Below are 25,401 nucleotides of genomic sequence, written 5' to 3'. Positions count from 1 at the left end.
CGAATAATTTTTAAAAAATGATTTGGGAAGGATTTTTGCAAATCATCTCTAATTACGGTTTTCGAAAGAGAAAATGGGCAATTTCTGTCTTGACTCCTTGATTACCGATTTCTGTTTAGAAATTGATTTGTATTTCATATTATTCAGTGGCCCTCATCCCCCCCAAGCTCTTGGGCAAATTCTAAATTCCCCCCCAAACTATTCGTTTTATTTAGTGTAAAAATTCCCCTCCAAGCTTTAAGTGGGCGCATCATGCGTCCACCTTGCCTCCTGGTGGGGGTCCCTGATATTATTCATAGTGGTCGGAAAAATTACATTATTTTTGTGGTTAACTACAACTACTTTATTGCATATGTGATTAACAGCAACTACTTTTTTTCAATTGTAGAGACTAAAAATTACTTGTTACTAATTTTAACACACGAAGTTTGCAGGAGATCTTAAATTAAATTTACACCCTTGCTCAAAATGGTTTAGAATAAAAACTGCCTTATTTAAACATGAAGAATTATTAAAAAATATTTATTAATGCTTACATGAGCCAGTTTGTTCTTCTAAACCATTTTTTGCTAATTTGTTCCTTTAATCTTCAACTTTTCATGCCTTTCTCGACAGAAAATATTCAATTTAAGAAATGCTTAGAAATTATCTGTACCATAAGTCCTGGGCTCTATTTTCGAACCGGTCAAGGTTGATTCAGCCAACAAAATGAATACTAAGCATGCTTGGAGACTTAACAGTGGGGTTTTCGCATTTGGCTGACCACCCAGACGGAAGTATGCACTTTATTTACGTCTCATTAGAGCTTCACAATGGGTTATAGGCGACGGTGTGGGAAACATCCCCGAGGATGATCCGTAGACATGTCATCACAATTTTAAACCTCCGCAGAGAGGATCGTATTTGTGATGTGAGGCAACACTTCCTCAATTTAGACAGATCTGCAGGGGAAGGAAATTTTCGCCTGATCCCTGTACCATGGTACTTCTCAACGACCCACCAAAGGACTTCCGATCTTACAAGCATATAAATAGCATGTATTCGGTGGGTATCATCCACCATATATTTTGACCAGAACCAGAGAGCATTCAATCTCCAATTTAGTACCCCCAGGGGTATTTGGTTGTTATGTTATAAATCGAGCATGCTATCAGCGAGCCTCACGCTATATTTGTTTATCTTGTAGAGTTGCACTTTCGTAATCTGGCTACTTCTATTTCTTATATATCTGAGTTTATTTTTTCTAATCGTTCTTTTCCTTTTTTATTTCTAAGTTCATATTAAATACTAATTTAAAATAGCTGTCACCTTTATTTTGCTAACATTTACAACAGTTATGTGAGCTTGGAAGACTTTGTAATCCCAACAGATTTTTTAACGTGCACCAGTCACCATTTAACAGTGATTCTTCAGCTGGCAGGATTCGAACTTTTGATCTCATGAGCACAAGCCCATCGTCCTACAAACCAGGCAATCCAGGCCTCAATGAACTTAGTTGCTTACATTACTTATACAATGATTCTATAAATATGTATACTAAGAGTGGTCATTATAAATCACCTGTTAGTATAAAAAAAAAAAAAAAAAAAAAAAAAAAGATTTACCTTTTCGTAATGTTGCTTCTCGGGTTATGACTATTTCTTAGTCAAAACTATTGAGATTTAGAAAACAATTCTTTATTTAATAAGATTTTATACAGGTAATGTAAATGGATTTTTTTTACATATAACAGGTAATGTGTTTTATACAGATTTAAAATATGATAAGATGTGAACAATAATTAATGATGATACTTCCAATTTGAAAATTCTTAATCATCTTCATTTTCGTTTGGGGGAATTTTAGCTACAATTCCAGAATAATATTCTCCATAAGATTTTAAAACAGTTGCCCTAGAATAAATACATATTATATATATAGAAATTAGTTTTCTAATTAGTTAACAACAAGAATTTAAACAGCAAGTACATTGTAATTGATATTTGTTAATCATGCATCACCACGTAAAACTTAAACTTACCATAAGCATAAAATAGTTTTTCCTTAAACAATTGCTTCATGATATTAATTAATTTGGATATATTTTACAAACCGATAAATATGTACACAAGGTGTTCAGTAATGGAGGTATCTCTATTAATCTCATTTTAACCTCGCTTACATATTAATTTTCCTGGTGGAGCTAAGAGGTGATTCTAATAATCTTCTTTTTTCTCCTCTTTGTTTCCTCCAGCATTCAAACGGGTTTTTATGTTCTCAGTTATACCTGCCTCAGTAGATTTAAGTACAGTTTTTGTTTTGCCTCACTTAACCACTTGTGCTGGAATGGTGTGCCAAGCACGCTTGGGTAAATTTAAGTGTCCCAGGCCATAAGGTCGAGTTTAAAGACTCGCCGAAACAACTCAACTTTCCTTGCAGTACAAGGCAGCAATGTGAGCTCATCGGCACAAGATCCCGAGTTACGCATGATTATGACCTCCACACTTTAATCCGTGTAGAAAGAAGGTCAGCGAGCGAGCTAAAAGTACAAATCTGCGCAATGTTTTTGCCACAACATAGCCTACGGCATGACATGTCATAATGGTTGGCAGGCAACTATCACTTATGAATTATATATAAATAAAATTTTATATATACATTAAATGTATTATATATACATGTTATATATAAGTTATTATATATAAATATAATATATAATTATATATTATTATATATAAATAAAAATGAAATTCGTAGTTCGTATCACAGATAATAAAATATTATTTTCTTTTCTTAGTTTGAGTTAAATGTAATGAAATTCGAAGAAAGAAAGGGTGAACTCTTAGAAAACTTGTTTACTGTTTCTAATAACTTCTGTCATTTCATTGGTTTCTTACCGTATTCTTTTGATAACTTATTCTTTTATCTTTTCCCAAGCATACAAATTTCTGAAACAAGTGTGAAGGTCAGAAAAGAGTGACCTTTCAGTCAAAGAATGTCTAAAGTTTTTTTCTAATAACGCAGAGGTTTTTCTCACAATAGTTTCATCTCTAAAGACTTTTTTTCAACTATTTTTCTGATGATTTTTCATGTTCAGAAAGGAAATTTAGCAGTCAGAGAAAAATTTTCACCGGGAAAATGTTAAAAATAAAACTAAAGCTTTTCCTAATGATTTCTCCAATAATTTCAAGGTTTTTGCCCCAATAAGTTTCATTTCTAAAGACTTTTGCTAACTGTTTTTCTGATGATTTTTCCTGTTATGAAAGGAAAATTGGCAGCTTGTGAAAATTTTTTAACTGTATAAAAGTTAAAAACAAAACGTAAGTTTTTTTCCAATAATCTTGAGGTTTTTGCCACAATGAGTTTCATTTCTAAAGACTATTTTTTATTAACTATTTTTATGATGATTTTTCATGCTATGAAAGGAGAATTGCAGTCTGAGAAAAATTAAAAAAAAAAGATTCTAAAAAGGATTAGTACTATTCTATTAACGAGAATATATTAAACTAAACTCAGTGGAGTGACAGCCCATAGAAGGCCAAGGCCTACTGTGCCCATCTCAGCTTTCTTGACCTTGGGCTCTGGGGTGCAGGAGCAGATGTTCCGGTTAGGTGGTCAGCCGAACGCGAAACCCCCAGTGTTTAGTTCCCAAGCATGCTTGGTACTCATTTATCGACCCACTGAAGGGATGAAAGGCTGAGTCAACCTTGTCTGCCCCGAGGATCGAACCCAGGACCTGTGGCACGGAAGCGAACGAGAATATAAATTACTTAAATGGAATTGTTTTTTAACTGGAACTTCTTAAGCTTAACAAACTGGGCATAAAAATCCAAATTGTGAATTTTAAGTGATCAGAGGACTTTTCTTCATTATGTCCATGTTATGTTTCTTCATTATGTATGTCTATGTCCATGTGTTATGTTCATTATGTTTTGGAAGTATTTGTTGCAGGGTTTAAGACGTAATCAAGAGTTCTTTAGTATAAAATGTAAAATCAAAAAAAAAAATCTATCAAAATGTTAAAATGCTTCATAAGTTATGAAAAGAAATTAGCATACCACTCTAGAAGCCTTGATCCCAAATTTTAAAATTTCACTTTCAAACAAGATTTTTTGCAGATGACTAAAAGCTTCATATTCCCAGATAACAAATTAAGGTTTATTTTAACTCAGCAAAAACCTTTTTATGTAAACCTAAAAAGGTTCGTTATGCTGTTCATGTGTAAACCTTAAAACGCGATCTGAGACAACATTCTCTATTCTACGCACATTACCCTAATACAAAACCTTGGAAAACAACCTTCTATATCAAAACCTTAAACCGAGGTTGACGTAGGGTTTTCAAGCGTTAAAAAATCCTTTAATAAAGCTAGTCTCAAGGTGAAAATAATCTTAAATCTAGGTAATTAAAATGTTATTTTTAGCAAAGTCTTGTGTGATCAGCTAAAATCCAACTTGTCATTAAATTTTAATGGATAATGCAATTTGATCCTATCGCTAGTGTGACGTCAGCTTAGACGTCATTATGGACCTAAGTGACATTGCTTTTTAAAAAAGCGTTAAAAAATAATTTTTAATCCTTTTAGGATGAAAGGTTTGAAACTGCAATATTTTTGCTTTATTGAAAAAAGGTTTTTAGTACAAACATTTTCGTGACAATAAAAGGAGAACTCCGACTCAAGATTGTCATAAGGTCACATGCTTTCTGGGTTTTTCCTGCTAATTTCATTATTTGTTTTTAGCATAGAATTGGTGTTCTTTTTATTTTATTTGAGAAGTATTCTTCCATATCTACGTAGGTATTATAAGAATTTTACGCAAAATGTGATGTCGCTATTCTTATCATGATTTCGTCATTACGGACCTAAGTGACATTGCTTTTTAAAAAAGCGTTAAAAAATAATTTTTAATCCTTTTAGGATGAAAGGTTTGAAACTGCAATATTTTTGCTTTATTGAAAAAAGGTTTTTAGTACAAACATTTTCGAGACAATAAAAGGAGAACTCCGACTCAAGATTGTCATAAGGTCACATGCTTTCTGGGTTTTTCCTGCTAATTTCATTATTTGTTTTTAGCATAGAATTGATGTTCTTCTTATTTTGTTTGAGAAGTATTCTTCCATATCTACGTAGGTATTATAAGAATTTTACGCAAGATGTGATGTCGCTATTCTTATCATGATTTCGTCATTACGGACCTAAGTGACATTGCTTTTTAAAAAAGCGTAAAAAATAATTTTTAATCCTTTTAGGATGAAAGGTTTGAAACTGCAATATTTTTGCTTTATTGAAAAAAGGTTTTTAGTACAAACATTTTCGTGACAATAAAAGGAGAACTCCGACTCAAGATTGTCATAAGGTCACATGCTTTCTGGGTTTTTCCTGCTAATTTCATTATTTGTTTTTAGCATAGAATTGGTGTTCTTTTTATTTTGTTTGAGAAATATTCTTCCATATTTACGTAGGTATTATAAGAATTTTACGCAAGATGTGATGTCGCTATTCTTATCATGATTTATTCGTGAAAATTTTTTTTGCTTTATATAATTAACACTGGACATAAATTCAAGTTCATTATAAAGTTGGCATTAAGGTCGGACATAAGTCTTTTCACACATGTCACATTAGCTCATTTTGATGACCTGGAATCTTGTTTCATTCATATTAACGCGGATTCCCTCATTAACGACATAAGTTTCGCATCTCCACTCCGTATCATATGGAAATGCATTTTGTCCTAATTTGCTCCCTTCGACCACTAGTTTTTTTTTTTTTTTTACCTTAATTTATTACTTTATTTTCCGTTTCTCTCTTCTTTGATGGTTTTTCTAGTTTTGTTTTTCACTTTTATTTTACATTTTTCGTTGGCAATTTTAACTTATTCTGCTTCAAATCATTTTTATTTCCCTTATTCTTGTCTAGTGAGTTTTAAGAATAGGTGCCTATTTTTGAGCGTTAGAAACATGTTAACTTTGATTAACAGCTTCATGTTTTTTGTTGCAATAAGAGTTTTATATCATCAAGTTTATTTTTCCTCGTTAGTTTCTTAGGATTATTTATTTAACAAATAAAGGATGTCTGAAATTATATTGGTAGTCTTCAAAAATTTATTACAAGGAAGCAGCGCTAAAAAAAAAACCAGTTATTGCAGCAAATTCAAATGACAGTATATAAATTTTTTCTCCCTGAGTTTCTGGCTTTTGTTCCAAAGTTTTTCGATAGATGGCACAGTAAGTGCCAAGTAATTCTACCATTTTTTCTTTTGCGTTTTAGTGCATAGATATTTCCTTCTCCGATTACGAAAAAATATTGTGGCTAAGGACATTTTGATCATCATTACGTGATTTTCATTCAGAGACAGATTTTGAAAAATTGCGATTTTCAGTTATTTATTTATTTTTGATTTAAAGGTTTACTGCTTGAAATGCCATCTGTTAAAACAAAAATTTTAAAGTAAAAAGAGAAACTCTGGGAGAAAATATTTACGCCCTTTCACATGAACTTGCTGCAAAATTTTTTTATAGCTTTAACGATTTTCTTGTTAAAAAGTTCTAGAAACCGACAGTCTAACTTAATACTCTGCATATTCTTCAGTAATTTTTAGTGCAGAAATACCTACGTTTTAACAAAATGGAATAACAAGATATTTTCTAACTATAGTAGGATGGTATTCGAAAACATAGTTTTAAATCCAACATAAAAGTTTTTTATTTTATTTGTTCTAAATTAAACAGTTTTAAAAATAAATATTCATGTCATATTACAATAGTAAAAAAATTTTAAAAAGATTTTTTTTTTGTGCAATTTTTATATATTTTAACTAAAACTAAGTGTTAAAAATAAAGGCATGGCCCAATTAATAAGTATAAGCAGACGTAGATATTTTATTTTATTTATTGCCACTTTTTGAACAAAGAGCAAAAAGCATCGAAAATAATTTTAACTTGAATACAACTAAACAAATAACTTATATTAGGTACTTGGAAAGCTGCCACTTTCAATTTAATTTTATATCACTATTATTTTTGTAAATAATATGCCCATTAGTGCTTGCAAATAAGCTTAAGAAAAGGATGCATGCATTAGAAATTGCAAATGCCCTTTTGTTAAGAATTACCTTCTATCATTACTTTTTAGTAAATTTGTTTTCAATGATTTTAACCATCACCATTTTTTCTTGATCCCCTTCGAACGTGATTCGTTAAATTTTAATTACGTTTTTCCATGTTGAATATTAATTTTAAACCATTACTATTCAAAGTTTTTTGGCGTCATTTTTTTTAGTAGATTTTAAAAATATGTATTAAGGGTAGTAATTGTGGAACATCATGTATACAAATACTTGCATAAAAATATCTAGCAGGAATGCAAATACTTACATCATGTATACAAATACTTACATAAAAATGACTTCGCCTTTTGGACGATCTTTCGGAGGCTTCCACATTAAAATGACTTTCTTTTTGGCATAGGGATCTCCATGACTAATTGCTGAACAAGGCAATGTTTTCGTACCTTTAATTTTGACCCAGTCACCTATTCTTTCGTGTGTATTTGGATCTATTGCAGCAACTAAAAATCCTTTGAATCGAGGACCAGCTAACTGTACTGCACAAAAGAAAGATATTATTAGTTCTTGAAAAGTTAATTACCGTATGTTTCAGAATATAAGTTGAGAACTTTTGAAAATTTTCGAATGCTTAAGTTAAGAAACGAGGGGTTGTTTATAATCGGATCCGTTACCTTCGCATTTCGTGTTTCAATTTAGCAGCATTCTTTTCCGATAAATTAGAAATATGCAAAAATCAAAAGTTTCTTTACTTGATTCCCTCCTCCCCCTAAAAAACATTTTACTTAGATAAAAACAATGCAATACTCAAAAAATAAATTTAATGAAATGAATTATCTCGAACATTATTTTGCAAAAATTTAAGGTTCTTTAGAAAGTTCAAGTTGTATGGACTGATCTGAATACGATGGAGAGCAAATGAGAAGCGTACACTTTCGAAAAAATCAAATCCAGAAAAGGATTTACGTCTAGTTGGACAAATTTCAAGACAGTAAATTAACAAGTATGTCCCGAAATAAAAAATCGAAAGCGTGTCGTATTTCATCTGGATAATGCAGAACCCCATGCGTCTTTATAACTTGATAAAAATGTTAAAAGTATGTTGGGATGGTCTATCCCCTCCATCATATTCACTAAGCCTCGTGCTGTCAGATTTCCGGCTATTTCGATAGTCACAAAACTTTTCTTAATAAAAAGTTCAACTATTTGTCAGAGTTCAACTATTTGGTATTCACGTAGAAAAGTTTTCACCGAAATTCTCGAAAGGTTTTGGAATAACGGAATTTTAAGTTGCTTCGAAGATAGAGAAGGGTAATGGGAAAAAAAATGACGCGTATACATGCCACGTATAGTCAATTTGCATCACATCTGAAGTATAGAGTTTTTTTTGCTACATTTTGTAGAGTTTGAAATAGTCTTTTGAAATGTTGCATCTAGTAAGATTTTTAAAATATTTAAAAAAATTGTTTTGTAGTATGTATTTTCCTTTTTTCCTTTCAAAGTTAAAATTATTATGATTTGAATCATAAACGTTTCTTTTTGCTAAATCAAATTAATATTTAGCTTTATATACATACATTATAACATTGGTAGATTTAGTGCATTTTTTTAAAAATTTTATTTTTGTTTAGAGATGTAATTTTTCCTGATATCAAGAATACAATGTTATAATAATGGGTGCCACTCTAAAAAAATTTCAAGACTGAACTTATCTTTTGACCAATTAATATGATCTAGCGTTTTTTAGAGGAATTTTTCAGAAATTTACGGCGCTCTTCACAAGAGAATGATCTATATATTATATCATTAACTTTATTACTTAAAGATATATTTATTTTCTTCATTTTACTTTTTTATGGCAAGCAAAACAGAAATAATAACTGATTTCATATCTTTTTACACCAATCTTTATCAAATTTTGTCCTATTTCTCTATTATTTTTTTTAAAAATAATCCTATACTTCTTTTATTGATTAGACAGAAAATTGACATTTTTTTAAAAGAATTTTTTTTATTTATTTTTAAAACTTAATTTCCAAAACTATACGGGAATAAATATTAATTGGAGGTTGGATTTCATCTCACTGATCTTTTCTCAAGACTGATTTCAGTCCTCAGGACTAAAGAGTGGCATCCCTGGTTATAATTTGTTTAAAAATATTTTTAGTTATTTTATTTTTAAAAAAAAGTATCATCGTATTGTCTTAACCCCAATGACCCACTAAGCATTTTGCTTAGCTGGTCATCATGGAGTTTAAGACTTAGACAGCAATCGAACAAGTTTAGATATTTTCAGTTCCCCCTTCCTCAAAAGTGATCTGTTAGATTTCGATAGTATGTATATATATTATTTTTTTTCTTGCTTAAATGTAAATTTAATTTTAGGTGTAGGCATTTTTGGCAAAAATTCTTAATCTGTATATTAAGGATGGTGATAACAGAATTTCCATAGAATCGAAATTAATTTTCTTGTCTTGTACTTTCTGTATGTTTCAGAGTGTTAAAAATATTAAAAATAAGTGCTTTTTGGTTGAAGGATAAAGAAGAATCAGGATAATTTTTAAGAAAACTTTAAAGGAGATTTTTCGATGGTTTCGAGATCCTCAATACTCAGTTTTAGGTTAGTGTATATGTCCAATAAAATGAGCAGTCTAATAGAAAAACTGAAACTAAATTTCTTGATTGAAGTAAATGACTTTTTGTAAAATATTGGTCATTAACACCTACTTTAACATTTACTTATTCTCTTGATCTAGATTCATAATGAAACACTATTTCACATATGTATTCCTGATAGTACATATTATATATACTTTTGAAATTATTGGATATGCATTTTGAGGTAATTATAAATACGTACCAATATTGAGTATAGACTAAATTTAGGTAGTACCAACTTTTTAAGTATCAATTACAAGCACATATTGCGACAGCTGATTATTAGTTACTTCAACTTGAAGACTCTTATAAATTTTAATTTAGAAGTTTATTTAAAATAGTCTATGGGATGACAAATTAAAAATAACGTTTTAATTCATTGTTTTTATTAAATATTTTATTTTCTACCTTTTATTCCTAAATTACTTTTCTACCTAAAATTCAGGTTTACGAATAGTTTTGTGCTTGAAATAAAACTGCAAATAATCCAAATCAAACACAAAACTGCAAATATTTTGTTTGAAATAATTACATATTATGATTTCTTGTTTATTACCTATATATATTTTATTATCTGCAATGTAATGCTTAAATAAATATTAGAGGAAACCATAAAATAAACATTTAATATAAAAATAAGATAATAGCTGTTTAAAAAATGCCTATACTAGACAAAAATATATTTTTCTTTTTTTTTTTTTTGAAAAAAAAAAAAAGAAACATTTTGTTTTGCTTTTAGCGCTTGATCGAAGATAAACTCACCCATTCTCTATTTAAATTGCTATTTCATATTTTACACAGCCGTGTTGCTTATTACTGAGTAGTAATTTGAATAATGCAGTCACTTAATTTTCCATTGTCTCCATTGCAATAATTAAAAATATAATAGCTGAAAACTTTCAACTTTCTCTTAGTTTAAATAATTCATATCGAGAAATGTCAAATCACTGGATCTTTTTAAAATGAAATATACTGCTAGAAATTTCCAAAACAGTCATAAACATAAAATAGATGGTATTCAAACTTTAAACTGTGACAAAAATAGTTTATTGACTGTTTTCTGCTAATACGGTTCAACAACCAGAATTTTGCTCCCGTTAATTAGCTTCATTTTATGAAACCACTAAGTTCCTTGCAGCTACGTACATACTATAACCGAGAGGGCTAATCTGTGAATCTCATGTGCAGCTGAATGGGGGTTTGAATAGTTTTTTAACCATACCAGATGTTAATGGTTTCAAAATCCTGAAGACAAAGAAATGTTCCTGACTGTAAACTTTACGGTTAATTCACTGAAAATTCTGAAAGTACTTTTTTTAAAATTTCTAAATAACTCTCCTATTCTTTTATAAACTCACCGAAATAATTTTTAGTCTCTGTACTTAGTTTGTTGCCTTGTATTTAATTTTAAAAATTACGTTATTTAAATAAGCAACATTTTGCTCTTCGCACAAACATGCTCTAACTAAAGAGTTTGCTGGATTTTCTTTAAGTTTTTTTTTTAAATGTTAGTCTTCAACTGATTTCCATTTCCTTCAGAATTGTATCGGTCACTTGATTTCAGAATTCCTTGAAATTATTCCTCTTCTAGAAATTTGTTTTAAAAGTTAAGTAGGGATTATATATGGAATGTAGGGATTATTTAAAGTATGTAATAAAAGGATTATTTAAAATATGCATTTTAAAAACAAAAGGAAATTTATGTATTAAACAAGGGTCTTTTGTTTAGTAAAATATGAGCATTAATTCGTATCAACTGTGTGAGAAAAGACGGTAGTACCTCTATATATTATGAGTCTATACAGGGTGTCCCGTAAATATTAGGACTAACTTCTAGGCGCATCATGAGGATTTAGAATTACCTAGGAAACCATGACAGAAAATGTCATGTAACGCTGCTAGGGACGCTTTCTTATTATGGACATGTTGTTCACTTGCCGTTGAACTTGCACTTTCATTTTTCAAAATATTTTAATTTCATGTTAATCTTATGTTATTTTTTTATATCATAATTGTCGATAAACAGCCGACCCAATTTTCAGTTTACAGCTTCTAATGTTCAACGACGTAGCTTTGAACCAAATACAGAAAACAAGGGAACTCCTGAATCAATTATAGGGGGACATTTGCCTGCGTGGAGGACTGTTTGATGAAGCATACCCGAATTTGCGTTACACGGAGACGAAAACCATGAAAACCTCCCACGGCAAGCCTGATGGTCAGGAGACTCTAACCGACAGTCTACCAATGAATCCATCTACCACTGAAGTCCATCTAGCACTACTGACTACTACTGAAGATATTTTGTATTGTGGTCGGTGCGAGTCGGGTGCGGGATTCGTATCGACCAGTCACCGCTGGGATTCAAACCCTGTTCTCTTCATTGGAAGGCAAACGCTCTACCCATTGACCCACCACGGTTCTTTATGTTACTATTAGTTATTGCTCAGACTTCTATTAAAATAGGCTCTGAAATGATGTTTTATCGTAATTTAATGATCTGACGAACTTGTCCAGTTAGTAGCCAAATCATTCAATTACGATAAACAGCTAACACTGTACCTATTTTAAGGCAGTTTTTGACAATAATTAATAGAAAACAAAAAATTAAGATAATTAAGACAAACGAAAGTACCTGATTTTCAAAGGCACACTATGTAACTGTTCATAATAGGAGAGTGCCCTCAGCGGCATACGATAACATTTCCGATCATGATTTCCTAAATAATTCTTGATTCTTATGATGTTCCCTACTTCCCTTAGAAGTTAGTCGCAACATTTACGGAGCAAGGGCCGGGATAGCCTGGTCGGTAGGGCGCTGGACCCATGTCCAAGAGGTCGTGGGTTCGATCCTCGCCGGCCGAAGACTCCCCGTGTAGTAAATGGTGACTGATGTACGTTAAATCTATCGAATCTCAAAGTCCTCCATCTTCCCATAACAAATTAATACCTCTGGGGGTACTGATCCAGGAGTTTTCTTGTCTTCCGGATTGGTTCAAAATTACAAGGCTACGGAATTGAACATTGGTATTCGTAAACCCATGAAATTGGGTCGGCTGTTTAACGACGGTTATAAAATGAAATAAAACATTTACGGGATACCCTGTATGCACTCGTACAGCAAACATAATTTAAATTAACAGCAAACGATTTTAAATAATAGTTTCTTAACTTTAATTACCATCAGAATTAACCTATTTCTTTGCTATTGATTCTTGATGGGTGGCAAAACTTATGTGTTTTTCAGGCAAGGCTAAAAATTGGTTGTGGTGATGAATCCTAAAATTAAGAATTCGTTTATTGCAAAATAAACGTAAGTAAATATTTAGCAATAACTCAAAAAAAATTTTTTTTTCTTCAATATATTTTTGTATCTCAGTTAGCGTAGTGCGATCAAAAACGATTTAACAGTAATACGCTTTTGGCAATTTAAATATTATTACTTTTATACACAACTATTTAATACAACGCAAATAAGTAACATTGACGAGTATGTTCGTGAACTTCACCAATATAAAATATATTGTTTTACATTTGCCAATAAGTAAATTTTTACCTATTGATTTGTTTTGTTTTATGATTGACTATTTTGAGCTACTTTGATTAGTTCATGTTTTTCTGCATAAATTTTGACAAAAATTTGAATTTTTTTCTGTTTGAAAAGAATCATTGCTGTGTTTTTTAGATGATTGCATATAACACCAATGGGGGTTGAAAACATTCTAAGAAGGAATTTCTTCAAGCTTACACATTAGCTTTAGAACTGTACAATATCTAATTTAGATCAATCTCTTAGAATAATTACCAAAATATCACATGTTTGTAATAAAAATTACACTAATTACCATAATATCGCATATTTGTAACAAAAATTACATTAATTACCATAATATCACATATTTGTAATAAAAATAGCGTAATAAATATCCAAGTGATGAAACTCCAGTAAATTTCGACTACTTTATTTATTGGGAGAACGTAATTTATAGTTATTTTGAAGCAAAGAATGCTTTAGCCATTATTAGCGAAAAAAAGAAAGAAAGAAAAGAAGGAAGGAAGAAAGAAAGAGAGAAAGAAAGAAGAAAGAAGAGAAAGAAGCAAAAAAAAAAGAAAGGAAAAAAAAACATGCAAATAAATAAAATATATACGTATAAAAACGAGAGAAATTTGTTTTTTTTTCTCTAACAGTATATCAGTATATCAGTTGCTTAAAAAAAGCTTTGGAGAGTTGTATTCTCTATTCTCAAAAAAAAAAAAAAAAAAAAAAAAAAAAAACTAAAAAAAAAAACAAAAAAACATGATTTTTAATGCTTAGTGTCAATTTAATTTCCAGTGAATGTTAAATAGAGTGCTTTCAGGATTTAGCTATAAATATGAGAGTCATTATTTTTAAAGCATTAAAGACGGGTAATGGTTTTCAAAATTACAAAATAACGACGGTTGCAATTAGGAGCCTTCAACCTGTTCTTGGTATATAAACTCCGAACTCGTATATCATAACCCTTAAGTTTTAAACTCTCTCAGATAGGTTTGCTCAATAAATTAACCAGTTACTATGAACAGTATGATTAGATCATATTACATTTTTAAAGAATTTTCCTGAAAATTTTACTAATCTATTATCATATTTTGAAACTATTCATCGTATTTCCATCGTATTCATTTTTTCAGCTATCATATTAATTCATAGTTTTGTAATTAACACATTCCCTACCATTTCAATAATTAAGTATGCTATTTAATTTTTAAACAAAGAACTTAATCATATATTAAAATCGTTTACAGTATCGCCAATAGTTAATTTTTGCTAAAAAATGGCTGCATTATTAATTTTATGATAATTTTAAATTTATCTGATAAAATTAACATTTACTAATAGTTTAAATTTAATGCAAAATCTAGGATTAAAATCTCACAGGCATTTTTGACAATAAACTAAACTACTAAAATTTTTATCGTTTTCATCTAAACTACCTGATTTTTGTCACGATCAAACATTGTAAAAATTTGAAAAATAAACGTTAATAAACGTTAAAAATAACGTTAATCTGGAGATGCCCATACTTCTTACGAAACGTCTTGACTAAAATTTGTTCAAATTTTGCTTCCACGTAAAGGGTAAAATTAATTTTGTGGAGTTCAGTGCCAAAACGATGATTAAAATATTCCGATTTTTTCATGATTTTATTCAAACAATTTTAAATATATTTAAAATATTTTCATTGCTTTATCTACATAATTTAAAAGGTAATGAAAGACTTTGGACAAAAAAAGCAGAAAAAAAACTCAAAATTGCCTTTTAACATTGATTACTTTTCTTTGGTAAAATATTTTTTGAAACTCTGAGGGTTTTTTCTATCGCAGATAGAACTTTGGCCTAAATGTTTCTGATAATTTGAATGTTATACTTAATAAAACTACACATTGGAATATATGTCTTAGAAAGTATTAAAATTTTTGCAGCATGTTTGTACTGGTATGACCAGTACTTTTGAAATAATTATGCAAAAATAAAAAAGTTGTAAGAATTTTGAAATTGTGCAACTTTTAAATTGCTTTCGAAATTTATAAAAATGGGAGAATGTTACTTATTTCGAAAATAAATTATTGATAGTCATTTATACGTGCTTCTTAACCTGCAAAAAGTAAATAATTTTTTTTTTTTTATTTGAAACTAATATTCTAAGGGTACCATGATCCTTAAAAAAATAAAAATTGAATTTGCAATAAAATTTTTTTCTAAAATAGTATTTTTTATGTGTGCTGGTCATTAAAAGTATGTAAATAATTTTTATATTTTTCATTATTCATTTAAAACCGTATGAATTTTTCATGTTTCGGATTATCACAATACCATAAATGAATATATTTTTTAATGAAAAAAAAAAGTCTTACCATGAATACCATTCATTCTATAGTGATAGTGACTGCCGGAAGCGATAAAGGAATATGGAGAATGTTGTGGTCCCATAGCTTCTGTTCCAACATGTCGAGGCAATAATGATTCACAAGATTCAGCCGGTGCACCCCGGGGGAATGCCAGACTGCTTAAGGCACAACAACTGACTATGATCAGTAAGAGCATACTATCCACTGACTGAGACATCAATTGGACCAAAACATTCGTTCTTCCTCCGTTAGTAGGTTAAGGGAGCTGTAACTCTAAATTTAACCTATTTTGTATATTATAACGCCCAATTACCTTTGATCATAATTAACGAAAGGTGAAACGACTAGTGGGTGTTAACCATCTCATGTTTGAATTTCTGTTTTGAATAAAAAAATGCATATAATTATTTTTGACGTCTAAGAAATATATAATTTGCGAAAAAAATAAATAAAAGAATAAAATAAAATGATAATGGAAAAATAATTTCAAAGAATATTGAAAATTACTTTTGGGAATTCAAACATGTATTTATTTATTGGAACACACTAAGATAGAAACTGTCTTCCTATCTTAGTGTAGAAAAAAAAAGCATATAAAATTTTCTACCTGCATTGCAAGGTTAGAAAAAGAACAAAATTTGTTTTAATTAAGTCTTTTAGAGATGTTTATAAATACTATTTAGAGAAGTATTGAGATTAATGCGACTAATTAGGATTTGTTCGGGATGTTTCTAAAATTATATTATCTCAAAACACTGAAAATATTTAACATAATTAATTAAACTAAAGAGTCTCAAAAGTAGACTCTTTATGCAAAAAGTTGTTTTAGAAGAGCCTCATTAAGTGAATTGGGAGTAAGAATACAATTTGCGGTTCATTACATATATGTTAACTATAGAATTTAATGCTAACCTTCAAATAACCACTTTGTTTTTGGGCCATGGATAACTGCTCTCTTCCTGTGTTTAATATTTTTAATTGATTTTGTTGTAAGTTGATTTTATAATAATCTGTTCAAAAAATAATGTATCGAAATTTATTTTAGGTAAAATATATCTGTATAATTAGATAGACCCCAAGTAGAAAAAGAACAGGAAAGAGGCTCATACTTACTTACCTATGTAAGATTTTTGGATCAATGGGAGTTTATTAATTTGGAATTTAAAGATCGAAAGATGCAAGGGCAGGGAACTGGCGAGATATATTTGTGGACAAAAAAGGTTCATAGCACGAAGGGAATAAATAGGTAATTTAGGTAAGAAGCTAGTTTATCTGTAAGGCTGGATTAAAGACTAATTATTTTAATTTGAGAATACTATTTAAAAAGAAAATGCTTTCATGATTTAACCATGAGAGCTACAATTTTTATGTTATTGTAGGTTTCCGAAATGATTCTAACAACTAAAATTAGAATGGATTTAATTTTAATAAAAGAAATAAAGAAATTGGGATTAATGGGTTTTGCATTGAATTCTTTTTTTTTTGTATAATATAATGAAATTAAAATTCACATATTGTCAAAAATGTTCTAAAATCAGTTTTGTTAAGTTTAAAAAAGCACAGACGCAGCATTAATGAAGAATAACGCCACCTACAATAATTTTTTTTACAATCTTACACTTTTAACATTTTTATTTCGTAGTATTATACAAATTTTTGGTTAACAAAAGCACATATCATCTTAGTTTCGAGATTTAATAATGGTGTACATTTTAACTTTGCATGTTGCTGATTTTGGACGATTTTCTTTATCTTTTTTACAATGGGATTGGGACAAAAAAGCAAAAATTAAAGTCAGTTTTGAAAAATAATGAACTTAAACTAAAAGAAAAACATTTAAAACTACAGAAATCGGGCATGAGAAGATTTTCACCCCCAAGAAATTACGTTGCGATCTACAAAAAAATAACTATATAATGCAGTGGTGTACTAAAGTTTCAGCTCAGTTTGTTGAAATTTTAATTTGATTACAATAAAAAAATTATTTGCAATTCAAAATAGCCCTATGTTTATAATAGCCATATTCATACCCCAAAACAGTATTGTCTTTATAAGTATTTTTTTAAAAAGATTTTTGATTCTTTTTAAATTTATATATAAGAACACTAAAAACAGCTAAGAAAGTTACAAAAAATAAATAGGTTGGCTATTTTTTCCCCTTACTGCATATCAAATTTTTAAGAAATAATTATGATAACTTAAAAAATGTTTATAGAATTTCCACAAAAATGTTTTTCAATTACTGACGATTACTTATTTATAGACAATTACCCGTATCCCTTACCAATAAAAAATGCCTTGTACCTTTATAAAGAGGTTAGAATAAGAGTTGACTTAAAAATTAATAAATTTTATTTCTGTATAGTATGGCCATTTTTTTAATCTTATTCGAACTCATTGAAATTGTTAGGAAAGAAAAAACCTTACATAAAGGAAAAGAATTCTGGTGAAATTACCCTACTGCATGGCAATAAAAAGTATTTGGTAATAAGAATCATAATTCCGGTTTAAAAAATCAAATGTATAGTATTTAAATTATTCATTTGGTAATTTTCCTGTACATATGGTAAAGGTTTACAGTAAATTCCGCTTTTCAAAATTATAGTTCTTATTACTATACATTTAGAAAAAAAATATATAAACCTGAGAACCAAATTTAACCAAATAAATAGTTTTTATGCCATACTCTAAGTTATCATGATAAAATTTCCAAATTTTACCACATTAACCAACTTTTATCCCATATTATGAAATCAAACTTTATTTGTAATTTTATCAAAATCATTATCAAAGCGCTTCGGTAAAAATTTCCAAGATTCTTGGTGTTCCCATAGAGCCATAAACAGTAAATTTTACAGAATTAACTCTTTAAAGACCGAAGCAGTGGAAATTTTACCACCGTTAACATCCTCAGTTTTTCAGAAGAGAAAATTCACAAATGAACTCACCCTCTTTGTTGGGGGTTCTCTTTAGTCATTTGCTTCTCAGCAGGTCATTTGCTCCCCCACGTCACTAATAAATCAAAGGCGTGCTCTACTTGTCAGTGAAACTTCATGGCATTCAAACTGACAATCGGCTTGCTTATTTTTTCCCCTTGGAACGTTTTTCTGGTTAAATATTCAAAAGCAGGAATTAAGTAAATAATGAGATTTTTTTTCTCCATATCTTCCTTTTATTTATACATAAATTTTTTGTTATTTTATTTATTTTTTAAATTTGGGGTTATTTTTTCTTAAAACAGATTATCTTCAAATGCCTATATCATGCAAAAATAGAAGAAAAAAATCCTCTTGAAAATGTGTCGAAAATTCAGTAACAAGAACAATTTTTTTAGTTATTTTTTGTTTCAGTTAATATTAACTAAATTCACGCTTTTTTTTTTTAACTTTATGAGTCAAATAAAGTTCAAATAATATTGAAGTTTGATCATGGAAATGTTTTTGCATTAATTATTAGAGAAATATTTCCTTGAGCTATTTTTCTGATTTAATTGAATACTTGGAAAAATAACAGATAACTTTCAAATGCTGCTTTCAAAACGTTATTTGGGTGTAACTGCAAGAAGAGAAGCTGGAACTGGTTCTTAAAATACTGTTAAAAACTTGCAAATTGAAGAATTTGAGTTTTAAGAAAAAGTGAATTTTTTTAAGGTAAATTTTGAAGGAAAAAGCAAATGCTTATGGGATATGGTAAAAAATTAATTCATTTCTTTTCAATTTATTGTAAAGAAAATTTTTTAGCATATATACAAATGTGTTTTCTTTAGTAACAACGGAAATTACATCTTATGTCTGACTTATCGGATATCTTTTTTTAATTTTATTTATTTAACTTCATCTGTTTTCTCCAACATCAAGTCGGTTGTCAACATCAAGTTTCTACAATTTATCTGTACCTGTCTTCATTCAGTATTTATTTATTTTCATTTGAACGTACACTTTAGCGGTCTTGTAGGCACACTTTAGCTCTGTAAGTAAAATGGGATCAGTTTGGTTCAGATGGACAAAAAATATTTCATTTGTAAAATCTTTTCTATCAAAAAAAAATGTGGAAAATTATCTTTTTCCCTTTTAGCTATGAATTTTTTAAAAGGAAATTATTTTATTATTAAAATTAATAGAGGCTGCAATTGCAGTGATATATTTTTTTAATTATAACATAATTTCATTAATTAATTTCGTTGGATAAAAAGAAAGCATAATTAAATATTTTTAAATCTTCAAAGTCATAAGTTTAAAAAATTTTTATTTTTATTATTATTATCATTAATTTTTAGTTTTCTTTTTTTAATTTTTTTTTCTTTTAATTTTTTTTCTCTCACATTTAAAGATGCAGATAAACCATCGTAAAAGTAAAGTATGCATCTTCCAAGCATAATTTTAAACACTTTAAAAATCCTTTCTTTTTAAATTCATACAAGCACATTTTTATTTATTGAAACTTTGCTTAACTAAATTTATTAATGAACAAAAAGTTTCTCTGTTGCAGTGAAACTTTATTTTCATATTTATTTCGGATAATACCTAGTTCAATGTGCAGAAATATCACGTAAAAGGTATTTCTGCACATTGAACTATAAGTAAAAGAGCAATAATGCATCAAAATGACATGGGAAAAAAATTATTTTTAGTTTGAATTATAATTTAACAGTTAAAATAAATTACAATTACATTTCCAAATTGGATATTAGCAACTGAGTGCAAATTAAATTTGTTAACATTGGATTTGCAGTTAGGTAATAAAAGAATTACAAACAATTTTGCGCAAACAAGATAGTTTTGTTCGATTATTCAATTGGCAATCTCAGTTCAACCTCTCAGTTTAGTCACAAAAGGGAAGGGCATTAGTCCCACTTTTTGACAGGAGATAATCTATGCTCATCTTTGAATGAATACTCCTTTGAAATCTTCAATTTATTGTATTCAGACTCCTTTTCACCTGCCTAATGATTTGAAAGGGTATCACATTCTTAGGTTTCTTTTTATCCTTAATAAAAATTAGCATATTTTTTCTTCAGCCGACTATCAGCTGGTTATCCCCCCCCCTTTTTTTTCTGCAAACCCCAAAATACCGAAAAAAAAGCAACATGATTACACAATGATTACCCATTTTAGTATTTAACAAAAGGCTAACACAAGTTTGAATTAAGAAATCATGCATAATCCTTTTACTGTGTACTAGAATCAGGGAAATAGCGATCCCTATGAAAACCCTTATATAAATGCAAAGAAAAAGAATTTATTCATAAACATATAATCAAGGAAAAAGAATTAAAAGGATAAATTGGCTATTTATCGAAGAAAATATTTTTTTTTCTTCTTTTTTTTAGCTTTTTCTGAAGCAGAACTATTGTAGTTGAGATAAGAAAAGCTTTCTTTCCCCACTACAAGGAAAGGTTAGCTATTTCTTTAACACCTCCCTGTACAAAACAATTTAAAATTCTGGTGTTTTCAAAAGAAGAATGAAAAGTAAAATATCCTTTCTATGCATTGCACCTGTTTAGCTGAAAGCGTTTCTTTGAAAGGGACAAAGGAAGCCTTAGTAACCCACCAACTTAAGTCCTGATTATTGAGTGCTATGCAAAGATAATCTATCCTTGATTATTTAGCAAATGTGTTATATAATGACTTACAAAAATAATTATTGACTAAATTTTCTTCCAGTTTTCAAGAACTATATAAATTCCCGTGAAATTGATTTTGTTTACAAATTTTGATATTTCATAGTAAATAAATTTTTCGAAATCTTCTTGATGCACCTATTTTGTATTATACTATTATATCAATTACTATGCATTTTAGTTAGAGAAATTTGTAGCGCGCATTTTACCTTTTGATTTGTTTTAAAACCGTTTGTTAGGCGCAGCATATCTTTTCTCTGAACTTGTGTCAGTAAACCCTGCATTAAATTCAACTCAAAATCTCCTCGTTTCAACGTGTAATATTCAATTATTTAAATGCAATTATCTTTTAGCACCATAGTGTAAACAAAATTAAGAAAATAGTATAAAATAACTAAGCAAAACTATAAACGAGAAAAAATGTACAAGTTAAGTTAGTCACTAGTTTTAAGTATTTTTTAATGAAACTTTAATATTTACTTCCATAGTTCAATATTTAATAAAGGTAAATAACAAATTTCATTTACAAATAATTTAAAACAAATATTAGCACAAAGACTTTGCATTCAGTACTTTCCCCATAAGTTTTTTAAATTTAATATTTTAACTTGCACATCATGTTATTTTCTTACCGTCGTTGAACAGCCGACCAATTTTGGGCTTACGACAAGTAATGTTCAGCACCGTAGCCTTACAATTTTATATCCAATCCAGAAGACAAGGGAACTCCTGGATCAAGTTTGCCTTTGTGGAGAACTATTTGAAGGGAACTGATCCCTATGTGCGTCACATGGTAAGGGAAACCGCGAAAACATCCTAAGGTTAGCCTGATTGCGGGGGACTCTAAGTCATGATCCGTTTACCACTGTGGTTATCAGCACTGTGGTCAATGCGAGCCGGATGCGAAATTCGCGTCGACTAGCCATCGCTATAGAATTCGAACTTGGTATACCTCATTGGAAGGCGAATGATCTGTAACCTGGGCCACAACGACTCTACATCGTATTATTAGAGCTAATGAGATTATGACAGCAATTTTGAATGAGGAATATTGTAACGTTAACCAAATATTGTGTAGTAATTTAAATTTTTATCGATTGTTTGAAATAGTAAGAAATTAACTAAAAAAGATGGATTACTTTTCAAATTAATTTTTTTTATTAATTACAGATTTTTGTGTCATTCTATACAGAGTTAGTACTATTTAAATGAAATATTTTAATTCATTGATCAAGCAAATTAAGCCTGCAGCGGAAACAAATAATATTGTTAGACAAAAAAATTTACTTAAATAGAAAAATTTCTTTTCACAATTATTTTAATATATGCATTTAATTTAAAAAAGAATGAGTTCCTCCATTTATATTAATTTAGAAGTTTATCCGTTTCGCGTAATGAAAATGGAAGTATGTTAGCTATTTCTCTTTATATCATACTCATCAAAGGGGTAAAAATCTATATATTTTTAAATAATTAAGAAGCCTAGATTTCTCTTAGAAATTAATAGATGGTATCTTTGGTATTATTTAATAGTATGGATAAAATATTTTCTTTGAAATGCATATAAATGAAATATATGAATCTGAACCAGTCTGAATTATTTTGAATGATGTCTAGTTTTATCAATAAATATGCTACACCTTCAAAGCTATATTTTGTTCAACATAAAATGTCTGAAACATATTAAAACAAGAAAAAAAATAATACTTAAACAGTTCTTTATAGTATGAAATTCATATGTAGCTACAAAACTTCCTTTATAAACTTTTCTTTTATAAACAAATTCCTTTTATAAACAAATAAATATCTATTAATTCAGCAATAATAATACTGTTCTTAGAATTCAATAATAATACTGCTTTCAGAAGAGTATCAAATCAAACTCGAAAATTAACGTTTAAAATAAGGTATGGTTCTTTTTAGCTGGTGGGTTAATTTTTATTTTCTTTAAATAGAGATTAACTTTTAAAATTACTATTAAATTAAATAATTTATTTATTTGAATAAACTATTGATGGGGTTAGATTTAGCATTACAAATGAGCGTATTGTCAATTCTATTTAACCACCTGCACTCATTTACAGACTTTACCTACTAATCATATGAGAGTACTACCAAATGGTACAGCAAATAGTTGCGGCGTTTAGTGAATGGAAATAGATTCCAAGTATTTTTCAAAGAAGATAAGTTGCTATTGTCAATGCCTACCTATTAGCTTCCCTTTTCGGCTTTGTCACAAAAGAACTGGATTTACTATCCTTTCCCCGTACGGTGATCAAGGAAAATCGCTTTCAGCAATTGACTGATGATTTTTTTTTTTTTTGAAATCTTCAATTTGTTGCATTTAAACTCGTTTTTAGCAACAAATGATTTAAAAGGTTCACTATAAAACTTTTCTCTTATAAATCTATTCATTTTGACATTTTCCCCTGTATATATATATATTATTATTATTATAATTATTAAAATAGTTAATGTAATTTGCTCAATTTTTAAGTCAACTAATGTATCTAGCAAACTGACTTAAGTATTTAAATGAGTGAATAGCAATTAAAATTACACCATTAAAAAAATCCAGATAACAGATACTATTATGTATCGTGACTTGAAGATAAATTTTTAATCGGGATGTTTTTTGCTGCTATCTGATGCAGGACACAAATTTATTTTATACAAATTTATTTATTTATTATAAGACTTACTATAAGATTATTCAATTAAATTAAATTCATATCAGCAATGTCATTTAATAACTTTGCATTAGTCATGTTTTGCTATAAAGGACCAAATTAAAACAGTAAACAAAACAATAAACTTAATTTTAAGCTGATTTGGAAATTGTAATTGCAGTGAAAAAGTAAATAATGATTAAAAAGCTCTGGTTTACAACTAGAATATATAACTTGCTGCGTAAAGAAAATGTATTCAAATTTAATAAGCTATTTCATAACAATTACCTAAAAACCTTACAGGTGAAATCAGAAAAACCATTTCATTCAGAAAGATCTGCGACATTGTTTGACTATACCTATTGAATTACTTATATACAAAAACTGCATTATCAAAACTGCTTACATATAAGTGAGATGACATTTATAAAAATCCTTTATGTGTGAAAGCAATTTCCTTTAAACAATAAATTTATATAACTTATTATCCTTAAAGATAATTTATATATTAATTGATAGGAAATTAATACCAAAAAGAACGAAATTACTATACCGAAATTATATAATACAATGTAAAAAAATTTAGAAAAAAAAAGCTGGATTATTTTTTTTTAAATATTTGTATAGTATTTAAAATTATGTATAATCATAAATTTAGATATAATGGAATTTAGTTTTCTTTAATAAAGCATTAAATAGAAATTTTAATAAGAATTTTAAGATTTAAAAATTTTTTTGTTAAAGTAAAACAAAGTCTAAAATATCTGCACTAGCTCAAGTTTAAAAGATATATTATTAATTTAATGTATTTTAAATTATTTTATCTATCGTCTAACATTCACTAATGAAAAGCACACTGTAATAAAATTGATTACTGAAAAATACCAAACAGGTTAGTGGAGAACAAAATGGAAAGAAATAAAATATTTGATAAAAAAATACCTATAAAAAGTTTATTAAATGATAAAAATAGTAACCTTTTTTTATTTTATTCAGGGATCAAAATTTCCATGAACGGGTTTAATGATATTTTAATGATACTATTTTAATGATAACATTATCATTAAAATATCAGTGATTAACAGAAAGCATTATACAATGTTGGCTTTATTCAAATTTTTTTCAGTAATTTCGGTATTTATGATAATGTATTTGTAATTATACAAAAAATTAACGTTTGGTAGTCAACAGTAAGCACATGACAATTTTATTAAAAAGATATTTGTTTTAATGGACTCTGATATTTCAAAAATAAATTCCCAAAAGAACGCCATTCCCGAATTTTTAATAAATGAATAAAATGGTCCAGTTCAAACAACAAACAAATCTGTTACAAATTAAGAGGATTTTGTGTTTCCCTAAAACCACAGGGGGAAGTGTTTCTGAATAAAGCGTGAAGTTCGCACACCTCTTCCTTTTGACTTTCGATGAGTTCCTATACATCACTGTCAAGCAGCTCATCCCCTCCCAATCACTACTACCCATTCACCCTTCAGAGTTCCCCACTGACCCCAGTCGG

General features: G+C 28.9%; 1 protein-coding gene across 1 annotated transcript; it reads right to left on the bottom strand.

Annotated features, from left to right (window-relative positions):
* Nucleotides 1–1,700: 1,700 nt before the first annotated feature.
* LOC107439170 (putative defense protein 3) lies at nt 1,701–15,829 on the bottom strand. The gene is made up of 3 exons (XM_016051660.4): nt 15,600–15,829; nt 7,378–7,585; nt 1,701–1,892 (listed from the first exon to the last, which is right to left on the bottom strand). The coding sequence occupies exons 1-3, from the start codon at nt 15,808–15,810 to the stop codon at nt 1,811–1,813; spliced, it is 501 nt and encodes a 166-aa protein (XP_015907146.3). The 5' UTR covers nt 15,811–15,829; the 3' UTR covers nt 1,701–1,810.
* Nucleotides 15,830–25,401: the final 9,572 nt, after the last annotated feature.

Source organism: Parasteatoda tepidariorum, chromosome 11 (assembly GCF_982258835.1).
Source record: "Parasteatoda tepidariorum strain Cologne lab strain chromosome 11, Ptep-v5.0, whole genome shotgun sequence".
Classification (NCBI taxonomy): Eukaryota; Metazoa; Arthropoda; class Arachnida; order Araneae; family Theridiidae; genus Parasteatoda; species Parasteatoda tepidariorum.
This window is presented reverse-complemented; position numbering and strand designations above follow the sequence as displayed.